Source organism: Urocampus carinirostris, chromosome 5 (genome assembly GCF_059441175.1).
Source record: "Urocampus carinirostris isolate Australia breed hairy pipefish chromosome 5, RoL_Ucar_1.0, whole genome shotgun sequence".
Classification (NCBI taxonomy): domain Eukaryota; kingdom Metazoa; phylum Chordata; class Actinopteri; order Syngnathiformes; family Syngnathidae; genus Urocampus; species Urocampus carinirostris.
In genome coordinates, this window is record NC_142353.1 from 26428502 (window position 1) to 26440874 (window position 12373).

The 12373-nt window shown below is 36.0% G+C and overlaps 1 protein-coding gene across 1 annotated transcript in view; it reads left to right on the forward strand.

Annotated features, from left to right (window-relative positions):
• Positions 1 to 7532, forward strand: part of LOC148365886 (guanine nucleotide-binding protein G(q) subunit alpha) — a 33270-nt gene extending 25738 nt beyond the window's left edge. Inside the window, exons 6-7 of the mRNA XM_088336337.1 lie at positions 1104 to 1257; positions 4105 to 7532. Of these exons, the coding sequence (XP_088192463.1) occupies positions 1104 to 1257; positions 4105 to 4295 (345 nt within the window). The 3' untranslated portion in view covers positions 4296 to 7532. The remainder of the gene's footprint in view (positions 1 to 1103; positions 1258 to 4104) is intronic.
• Positions 7533 to 12373: the final 4841 nt, after the last annotated feature.

Below are 12373 nucleotides of genomic sequence, written 5' to 3' on the forward strand. Positions count from 1 at the left end.
TGTTGCTGTTGTAATATTTTTGTATTGTAGTATTATGGTAGTGGTAATTTTGTCATATTTCTGTAGAAGTTTTCTTTAAAGTATTTCCATGGTAGTAGTGTTTTAGTATTTTGCTAGTATTTTTGTAGTATTTCCTTAATAGTATTTTGTTGTATAGATTATTATTATTTTTGTAATACTTAAGTTGTATTTTTGTAGTGTTGTAGTATTTTCGTTTTATAAAATTATGGTTGTGGCGATTTTGTTGTATATCTGTAGAAGTTTTTTTTAACTATTTCCATAGTAGTATTAAGCATTTCGGTAGTATTTTTGTTGTTTATTTAGTATTTTTGTATTATTACTCTGTTTGAGTTGTAGTATTTCATTGGTCGTATTATGGTAGTGGTGATTTTGTTGTTTTTCTTCAGAAGTTTTTTTTAAAGTATATCCACAGTAGTATTTCGGCAGTATTTATGTAGTAATCTTTAAGTAGTACTTTTGTTGTGTTTATTTAGTATTTTTGTAGTGTTGCTGTTGTAGTATAATAGTAGTTGTAATTTTATAATATTATAATATATAATAAGTTTTTTTTATGTATTTCCATTATATAGTGTTTTAGTTTTTCTGTAGAATTTTTGGTTTTTAGTACTATTTGTATTATTACTGTAGTTGTAAATTTGTAGTGTTGCAGTTGTAGTTTTTCCACGGTAGTATTTCTGTATTCTAGTATTACTGTTGTAGTACGCTGTGTTACGTTGACATTTCAATTCCTGACTTTTGGTGGCTGTAAACCTGTTGCACAGTGTACATGCTATGTTCTTATTGCCTCAGTTAAAATAATTGTCCCTTTCGGGACAGACTGATGTGCATTGTTCAAACATCATTATGGTTGATTGTCCCAAATGTGTTTGATTTAAGTCGCTTGTGTTTTAGGAAAGAAAATTGAATCACAAGCATCCATTATATTGAATCGCAATACTTGTAGAATCTCAATTAACGAGAAGAGCACCTTAGTATTGCGATACAATAGAATCGTGAACAAAGCCTATCGTCCCACCCCTTATATGTACAAATATATGTATTATATATGCATACAAATACAAGGGTGGGTCCTTTTTTTCCAGAACCGCATGGAGGAGAGCAAAGCGCTATTTCGGACAATCATCACTTACCCGTGGTTCCAGAACTCCTCCGTCATCCTGTTTCTCAATAAGAAGGACCTGCTGGAGGAGAAGATCATGTATTCTCATTTGGTAGACTACTTTCCAGAGTACGATGGTGAGTACATACACAAATAAACCGATATAGCCATGTGTTTTAAAAGCCAGAAACTATAAAAGCCCAAGAGCGCCAAAATTCAATACTGTGATCCAGTGGCAAGCCCTGCATTTCACACCTAGGCCTTTAGAAGTGCTATATCTGAATTTAAGCATCAATAACTATTTTGTGGCTGTAAAATATTTACTGCAACTACAGCTGTGACCCATATGAAAAACATCAATAATAACCTCATATAACTGCACCATTATTTTGGAATATAGCCACATTTCACTTACCAAAAATCATTATTTGTCCCCAAAATTCATCATTTCTTTCCTTAACAGGATTTACTCTGTCGTACATATTTTCTTTGAGTTCCATCAAAAAGGTATTTTCTGTCTTCATCGAAGCAACTGCTGAAAGTCCAGCCTGTCGAATTCCTAGCTTAAGTTTGAAAACTTCGGTTCAGCAGAAGCAGTTCTGATACAGCCATTAACACTGTTAGGGTTAATATTTTCGTAATAGGTTAAACTGGAGTGATCAGTAAGAGAGGCAAATGTAGTTTTAGAATTTATTCACTACGTAGTGGGAGGACGGATTCAAAAGTCTCACCCGTCTCACAAGTTTCCCGCGGTGCAGCAAAGTTTTGTTCAAAAGCGTGCGCATGCGCAGAAAGTATCAATGACGTCACACATACATCTACGGTTCAAAGTTCGCACATGCGCAGGAATGACCGATGACGTCATACATGTCTTTCGGATAAAAAATAGTACATAGAAGAAGAAAATGAATTGTAATACAGGTCAAACTCATCAGGATTATTTGTAACATAGTAGACAGAGAAATACACAATTAACTGAATATGATTAGATCTTACAAACACCCCCTTGCCAATCATATTTTGTGAAACCGCTGACATTTCATTCACACCTTCTAGAAGGCCATGGTGTCGCCAACTCGGAAGCTGATTGGCTAAACGGACAACGTTAACAACACTAACTTCATGCCCCAGAGCCTGTGGGAATGATTGTGAAAGCCTCTGGGTAGATTTCTGAACCTGGGAACAAGTAATGGCTAAAATGTGATTGGTGAAATGAGTAACAAAGCACACATTTGGAAGCAGTGCAACAGGGATAAAGCAATGAACCCATTTAATGTTCCTGTAAAATTCTCTTAAAATATCAATCCAAGACTTATCCAAAGTAAATTGAATGCTGTTCTTAAACATAGTATTCTCCCAACTTGAAATAGTCACTACAAGGTGCTACTAAGATTGAGTTATCTAAGTTGGAACACACAGAAATAGAAGGTTTTTACTCCCGCCTGATTTTTTTTGGGGGGCAATCGCCTGTAAAAGAGTGTAGCATGGGCATCTTTGTAGGAAAACAGCTGGGACAATAGCATGTAGTCTTACCTGGTCCCAAGTCAAATTTAATTACAATCTGAAAAAGGAAACCTTGCATTTTACAAATTTTTCCAAAGGTATGTAAAATTGGCCATTTGGCGATGACCGGTTTACAGCTGTAAAACCTCTGCAACAGTGGGTTTTTTTGGGGGTCAAATTTTAGACATTGTGAAAGAGTTGTAAACATGTGACTTATCTTTTCAGAAGTCAATCACTGATTGGGCACACTTGCGAGTGATAATCGCGTGCAAAAATGGAACCTGGGTTGCATTTCAATACAGCTTGTAAAATTGCACAAAATTACGTTGGGAATTAACCAGTGTATATCAGTGTTTGAATCAATCACTATTGGCTAAAGATTTTTGAAACTTAAGTAGGTCATGACGTTGTTTTCAATCCAGGCCCTTTTAAGTTGTCACAGGCTTGGAACAGTGAAAAAAAGCTTGAATTTGGCAGAAAATGGTGTCTATCAAAAGATCAGAGGCTAACTTCCATGTTAGAAATCATCTGACGAGTGTTTATTTTTAGACATGAGTAATGGAGCGAAACAAACAAGGATTGTCAAACAATGCAGGAATGCTTCTAGACTCCATTTGAAAAAATCTCACGTCATCTTTCAGTGTCACTCGCCTTCCACAGCTGCTCACGCGAGCAGACATTGCTTAATCCTCTCATTCATGCATCTTCCACTTTTTCCAGTTTCCTTCTCTAGCCACTCTAGTCGCTATATGTTCTAAGCTGCTCCTGCTTTGTCCTTCAGTGTCACTCGCCTTCCACATGTGGTCATGCAAGCATTGCCCACTTTTTTTTCGCAACGTTTCCCTCTCTAGCCACTCGGCTGCAGGCCATGGCTTGACACTGTTGTTATTATTAGGTGCTCCTGCTTCGTCCTTCAGCGGGGGTCTCCAATGTGCTGGTGGGCACCGGGTAGCCCCACCTGAATAGGTTATATATATATATATATATATATATATATATATAAATAATATTGTAGAAATGCATGTAAAGCTGGTACCCTTTTGCACTACTTAGTAATAAAAATCTCTTGAATGGAAAAATGTTGGAGACCCCTGCGCTAAAGTTAGTGGCTTACTTCAGCTCTGACCAACCCTAGCTATTGGCTCTTTCCAGCCGCTCCGGTTGAATCCTGATCACTTGGTCTTTTGATGCCGCTTGCAGGGATCGATAGCGATTTTCATGTCCTGTCGATAGCTAATATGAACATAGACTTGGGATTTTGGATACCTTCGAGCATTTGTCGTGCGTCTTCTTCTAATGCTCCTTTCCAAGCTATAACGGCCTCTAGTGGTGAACTATTTATTACACACTGTCACTTTGGGATATTTTTCCTGGATATTGGTCATGTCTGGTTCGTAACCCAACACTCCAGTGGTTCGATTGACAGAATGAATTAAGAAAATGGCGAAAAACTGAAATTGAGCTCTTCTTGGCTCCCCCAGGTCCCCAGCGGGACCCCCAGGCGGGCCGGGAGTTCATCCTGAAGATGTTCGTGGACCTGAACCCCGACAGCGACAAGATCATCTACTCGCACTTCACTTGCGCCACCGACACGGAGAACATCCGCTTCGTCTTCGCCGCCGTCAAGGACACCATCTTGCAGCTCAACCTGAAGGAATACAACCTGGTGTGAACCGCCGCCCACCGAGCCGATTCGGGTGGCGAGCGGAACGGGTTCAAATGTTCTCTTACTATTTAATTAAGGATTTCTAGAAAAAAAGGAGAATTAAAGGTTTGCATTCCTTTTTTTTTTTTAAAGTTTTGACTGACTCACGATGATAATAATTAAAAAAAGGCAAAAAACTGTGATTTTAAAGAAGTATTTGATTTTGATATGGATGTGAATCCTGATCGTGTTGGTACCGCTCCCCCTCCCTCGCAGACACAAAATGCATATTGGAATAGATGTTTTTTTAAATGTTACAGCTTGAAAAAGACGTTTTTTCGGCTTGGACTAAAAGTGATCCCTCAATTTTTGTTCTTTCCAGCTCAATCTAAATTAAGCCAAATTTAATCCCAAGTAGTCCTTTTGATTATCTTGTCCAAATTTTGTCCCAAAGATGTCGTTATCTTTTCAAGATTTTGCTCCCCAAAATACGTCTTTCCACTTTTCGACTCCATGAAAACGTCTCTTGGATAAAATCAGATTGTAATCTCCCCAAAATTGAGACATTTTTTCTGGGCATAGTGGCGCTCCGAGGTTAGCTTCACGTTAGCTATTGGCACTTAGGAAGTGAATTCTAAATAATTTGGTCACTGATTTAAGAACGAGGCGGCTTGGTGGTTAGCGCGCAGCCCCACGGTGCGGAGGCTCAGGGTTCAAGTCCAGCTACCGCAGCCTCCCCGTGTGAAGTTTGCATGTTCTCCCCATGCGGGTTTCCTCCGGGCACACTTATTCCTTTTTGGACTAGCAACTGACCTGTCATGCATGTTTTAGGGAGGCACGGCAGATGAGTGGTTAGTGTCCGTGCCACAGTTCTGAGGTCATAAGTTCAAATCCAGCCACCAGCCTTCCTGTGCAGAGTTTACATGTTCTGCTCGTGCTAGCGTGGGTTTTGGGGATTCCAGTTTCCTCCCACATTCCCAAAACAATCATGTCAGGTGAATTGGCCGGTGCAAATTGTCCCCAGGACTTGTCGGTCTCTGTGTGCCTGCGACCTGCTGGCAACCGGTTCAGGGTGTCCCACTGCCCGAGGAAAGCTGAGATGGGCTCCAGCACCCCCGTGACCCTACTGAGGATAAATGAAGATATTGGATGATTTAAGAAAGGATGATAAGGCAAAGATGTTTCCATTTAAAATAAATTATGATATTTAGCACTTCTGACCATTTTGTTTTTATTGTTTATTGAAAGAAAAATATCTGATTTTACTTTCTGAGCCTATCGTAATTTGCGTAATTCCACGTTATTGCAAAGACTATCATAACCAACCACTTCCACAGTGCTAACATTATTAGTTTGTGTTCTCTAGAATTAGATGCTAAAGCAAACTAGCCACCAATGCAGCATCTGGTTGACTTAGCAAAACTATGTGCTAAATTCAAGCTAAACACTGCCGGTACTGACAACCATCTTCCAATTATTTTATTTTATTTTTTGTCTCATTTAAGTTTCTTACAATTTAATATCTTCAAATCTTTTAGGCTAATGCTAGTTGCAAAAACCTTTACTACTAATGCTAGGTTTGTGGACACGACCACTAGCCAATAATGCTAAAGTCTTTGCAAAAAATATATGCGCTAAGTCCAGGCTCCATTTCATTTGATTTCAGTCTTAATTACCTTCTATGTGATTTATTACCTATATATCAAAAGTTGATGCAAATTTCAAGGACCATTGCTGCCAATGCTAATCCTACCTAATGCTAGTGTCTTTACGTTAATGCATGATATTAGACGTGCAAATTTTGAAAATTAAACGGAACCTTGTTCAGGAAGTAAATATATTTCAAGAAATGTCAGATAGAAAACAATGAAAAATAAAAATTCAAGTACTAATGCTAGGTTTCTGGACATGACTATTAGTCCCTCATTCTAGTATCTTTACCAAATTCAAACCCTGAAAGTACTAGTAATTACATTTCATGAACTGTCAAAAGAAAATACCATTTTTACTACGACTGCATTTCATGCTTTAGATTGCCAGAGGCTAACGCTAGTGTCTTAGCATTAATGCCCTATTTTAAGCCATGCAAATTTTTATTTAAAATAACATTTTCAAAAATTCCCGAAATGTCGGATTGGAAAAGATGGAATGTGCTTATGACGGCTAGCCGCTAATTAGTGTTTTTGCAAAACTGCGCTAAATCCAGATACATGTTCATAATTTTGTTTTAAGATCTGATATATTCTCTAAACGAGTCAGTTTCAAGAACATTTACTACAAATGCTAATGCTAGTTTTTTATTAATAATTAATATTATGAATTCCTGATTTTAAACCACGCTTATTTAAATTTAAAAAAATAGTAAATTAATGAAACCTTGCCCAGAAAGTAAATTTTCCTAAAATGTCTTATTAATTTTTGAAGGAAAATTCCATATGCATTTTGAGTCATTCCCTTACTGCCAATTTCCAGGCGAAGTGTTGAAAAAAATTAGCGTTAGCAATGACGTTAGCTGAAAATGGATGTTTCAACTGTGCCACATTAACCAGTTTAATCGTATTCTTTTTGTGCGTGTGTTTTTGTCGTTCGATGCCAAAAGCGACCGATTTTAAACGTCTGCTCAGCCACAATCCCCGCCCCTACAAACCCCGCCCTCACAAACCCCGCCCTCCCATCACCTTGCTTTTTTTTTTTTTTTTTAGCTCATCTAATCACGGCCCAGCTGTCCCGAGTGTTGCTAGGTCAAGCGAGGAGAAAGTGTTATAAACGTTTGTACCAAAGTTTCCGATTGGCAATTAGCCCCGCCCCTAGCCACGCCCCCTTCCGTCACTTTGGAGTATTTTCGGGGGGTTTGTTCCCGAGAACACAAGCCTGTAATTGACACGTATTGAGGCATAGTGCAATTATGAATGCTATAATAATTGTAAATACATCTCTATATATATATGGCAGCATCTTTGTTGGCTTTGTAATCATTATTATTATTTTGTTTGTTTTGGCAGATTGAATGTGCGGTATTGGAAAAAAAAATGTATCTATGTAATTGTATTGTACGTCTAATGGCTAATTTTTTTTTTTTTTTCCCGGAAAGAAAATGTGTTATTTACACGTTTTTGTTTTCTTTTTATAAGAGGAGAATGTATATTTTTGTGTGTGTGTGTGTGTGTGTGTGTGTGTGTGTTTTCAGGCCGTTTTTTTTTCTCAGCAATGAAATATTGTTCAGCTTCTGAAGTACATAAAGAGGAATATGATGATGATTTGGAATTGTTCACGGTTTTCTGTGTGTGCACTCTGGTATTTTTTAAAAAAATAAAATTGTAGAAATTTAGTTATTTAACAAATGCGAGGGTATTGTGTAAAATATATAAAGTACCCTGAAGATCAGTAAATAGAGAATTGCGTAAAGTTTTCTGGAACAAGATTATTTTTTCAATATTTGAAGAGTTAAAAATTCGAACATAACTTTTTTTTTTTTTACTCAAAATACAGTGAAATATAAAAAACGACCATACCGAATTAAATGACTCATCTTTTTATCTTAGGAAAATTAATATTTTGTGCCAAATTCTCAAACAAGATTTCAATTTTTGTAGAAATATATACAGTATTCCAATTTTATTTATTTTAAAGATTTCACTCAAAAAATAGTAAAATAAAACGCAGAAAAAGATGTTTTGCGCAAAATTAGAATACGATTTCTTTTCAGAACTATATCTTTGAATATATTGTTTCATTTTTTGTTTTAAAAAAACTTGATTTTACTCCATATAACGAATTATGGAAACGAATAGCAAATTTAATGAAATATTTCTTGTAGAAGAATATTGCTCATTTCAGATTTTTTATTTTAATAGAAAACTATTTTACTCAACAACGAGTAAAAATACAAGCAAAATGATCTAAATTGAACAAGATTTAATTTGTTGTGGAAAGTGAAAACTATCATAGGTTTTTTAATGGAAAGATAAAAGTGTATGGTTTACTATAATTGTAACTGAATACAACATTTTAGGAAGAAAAATAAGTTGTAATAATTTAGCTTATTTTTTGTTTTAATATGAATTTTATTTATAGTTTACTACAATAGCATAGTAAGATTAACAAGCTCTTGCAATCTTTACTGGCCTTTGGTAGCTTCTCTCGTTAGCCACTTCAACCAGCTCTGACCAACTCCAGCTTTTGGAACTTTTCAGCCGCTCCGGGGGTATCCAGCTAACTAAATGTTTTGTTGTCTGGTGTGGATGAACAGCAGTTTGCATGTCCTCTTGCTGGCTGAAATTGACAAATTATAGAATTAAAATGGGGAATTTTGCTAATTTGTATGCTTGGGGTTTCCTTAGTGTGTCCACTTCAGTTCCACTCTAAGCTACAACGACCTCTAGTGGTGAATTGTAACATTTTAAAGAAGAGCTCAGGTTAATGCACAGATTCAACTGATGCATTATGATAAAAATGATTGTACTATTACCATATTTTTCGCACTATAAGGCACCCCCCCAAAATAGTCTGTGTTTTTATATGGAATTAGAATTACACTAAGATCTAGGGTTGCATAAAAGATGCATTTTCATTAAAATAAATTGTTTAATAGGAAAAATCACCATTATGAAATCTGGTTTCACCATAAAAAAATAATGAAATCATTCCTAAATTGTGACTGTCCTCACTCTCAAGTACATTATCCCCTTTTTGCTATCCAGACAACTAGTAAACGATGTACCAATAAACCACTTTAGTACATTTATAACAGTGGTGGCCAAACTATGGCCCGCAAGTCACATGCAGCCCATTTGGCTTTTTTATCCAGCCTGCCAAACGAAAATGTTAAAATATAATGACTAACTATACATATACAATACGAATTAATCAATACGTTTTTGGTGTCAACTTTGTGTCTTCAACAAAAATACTCCTCAGAAATACTATAAAAACACAACAAAATTACTATATAAATATCAAATGTACTGCTTAAAACAAGTACCTAATAAATGATTTCGCTTTAATTCTGGAAAGAGGAAAACAAATACTATAGAAATACTATAAATACAAAAATATTACTACAAAAATACTAAATGCCTTACAAAATGACTACTGTGGCAATACAACAGAAATACTACAAAAATAATACTGTGGAAATAATTAGAAAGTACTTCTACATAAATACAGTAATACTATAATACAAAAATACGACAGGTACTACAGAAATACTAGACAGAAATACTACAAAAAACAACAACAGTAATACTTCAAAATCCTACAAAGAAATCTATGAAAATATTTTAAAATGCTTCAACGGAAATACTCCAAAAATACCACTACAGTAATACTTTCATACAACAATACTACTACAGAACTCTCTCGACAGAAAGGCTACAAAAATACAAATAGTTATTCTACAAAAATACAACAAAAATTACACAAAATACTATAAAGATTATACTGCAGAATACTACAAAAAATAAAACTACACTAATACTACAGAAATACTGCAAACATCCAATAAAAATAATACTATCGCAATACTGGGCGGTTGGGTCCCTTAACCACTAGGGGGCGTAGGGGCACAGTCTCCTGTAGTGTGTCTTGGGCAAGTACAGCCTGGTTGCGCCCACCCCTTTCAAACCGGGGATCTTTTTAAAACTAGTTTGATGAAACTAATTATACACAATCAAATATAAAGAAATATAACATGTAAATGTATATTTATTCATAAATGATACAATTGAATAGTTCTCAAACATCGGCCGTTTGGCCAAATCTTTTACCCCCCCCCCCCCCCCCCTCGACTCAAATAGTTGCTGACCCTCGTCTTACAATTTCGCTGTAAAACAAAAGTGCAAAAGAAAGTCACGCTAGCTTGCGAATTTTACAGAAGCATTTTTATCTCCATGAACCAAAATCGTCATTAAAGTTTTCACAATACTTATAGACTATTATCCAAAGCAACAACAGGATTTGCAATGAGTATACTAACCACAAGAGGGCACCCAAAGACCACTAGGCTTTTTTTTTTTAAATGTATTTTTTTGCATTTTTTTTATACACCGTACTTTCCGGTATATATGGCGCACCGTATTGTACAGCGCACTTAGAAATTTCTGGCGAATTTGCCGTTTTTACGTGCGCTTTATAGTTCGGAAAAGTACAGGAATTCATAATTAAATTAAAAGTCAACCATTTTTGGTCGGTTCATCCTTTAGAAACCCCTCGAATTAGAAATGTTCTTAAACTTTAGATTATGAGCTTTTCAAAATTAAATTGCTTTTTTTATTTAATATTTTTTCATGAATAAACCGTTAAATTGAAACCAATTAGTCTACTGGGATTGGTAATAACATTGATCGCGATTAGGTTCATTTCTTTTCATATTTTTGTTTCGAAAAGCCCTAAAACTTGGTGAGCCATCCAATTACTTCTTAGGAATTATGGACCATTTTGGTTGTCCATTAAATTTGATCTTAATTTAATAACCATAAATCCCAGACTAGGAGCAGATTAATTAATGTAGTAGTGGCAATACTTGGTCTAAAATGTATGTCTCATTTGAGTTTTAAGATCTGCCTTGTAGTCCATAAAATAAAGTTATTATAATCATATTTTTGCATCGACAAAATACAGTGCCTAGCAAAAGTATTTTTGTCATTTTACCACATTTCAGGCTTCAATTTAAAGCTATAGAACTGAAAGTATTTTCTCATATTAAAAAATATGTGAGACAAAACCACCAAGTACAACTAAACTATTTTAACGTTATATATTAAATTTACAATGAAAAAACTAAGTAGGTTGAGCAAAAATGTTGGCCCCCTGTTCCCTAAGCTCAGCCAACTGATTCCAGACATACACTGATGATTTCTGAGTGATCCAATGTCGACTTAAATGACTAACGACAACAGAGTGCTTAAGTCTCAGTTTAAATGCTTTTACTCTGTAATTAGCTCAGAGGTCTGTGAATACAGACACTGGAAAACAGACAGCATTGTGAAGACCAAAGAACACACCAGGCAGGTCCAGTAAAAGGTTATGCTCAAAGCGGGAATCAGTTTTCAGTTAGGTATTTTTTTGTTTTCTATTTCATTTTATTTTATCTTATTTTATTTTTGGATTGGGGAGTTTGGTAGTAACGCTAAAGATTAGTAAATATTTCGCAACACTTACACATCTCCCAGAGCAAGGTGCGAGCAATATTATCAAAATGGAAAGAGCATAAAACCAATGCAAAACTACCAAGACCTGGCCATCGCACTAAACTTTTGCCTCAAACAAGAAGAAAACAATTCAGAGGAGCAACCAAAAGGGCCATTATCGCATTGGATGACTTCTTGGCATACACAGCTCAGGTGGTAAAATCTGTGCATAAGACAATTACTCGTCGTACCCTGCATAAATATGCCCTCCATGGAAGAGTGGCAAGAAGAGAGCCCTTTCTGAAAAAATACCATAAAAAGGCCCGTTTGTCTGTTTGTTTGTGTTTTTCAAAAAGCTACATGGGAGACACGAATAACATGTGGAACAAGGTGCTATGGTCAGATGATACAAAAATTGAACTTATTAGGCTGAATGCAAAGAATCACATTTGGCGCAAGAGTAACAATGCAATGCACATCACCCTGAAAACACCATCCCGGCTGTCAAACATGGTGGTGGCATCATCATGCTCTAGGGTCTTTCTTCAGCAGGGACTGTGAAAATTGTTAGAGTTGCTCGGAAGATGGATTAAGACAAATACATTCTGGCAGACATCTGTTGGAGTCTGCAAGAGACCTGAGAATAGGGCGCAGGTTTACTATCCATAAGGAGAATGCTCCTAAACACAAAACAGAATGTAATAGAATAGAATAGAATAGAATATGCCTTTATTGTCATTGTTACAACATGGGATATGCTGTGACAACGAAATTGGACGACTCCAGTTCCACATTTACAGTGAGGATAAGGAAACATAAAACTAACAGTATGAAATTATTATAATGGCTAAGCCAATGTCCAGACCTTAATCCTATAGCGCATTTGTGGAATGATCTGAAAAATGATATGCACCAACGACCACCATGAAACCTTAAGGAACTTGAGCTATTTTGTCAGGAAGAATGGGCAAACATTTT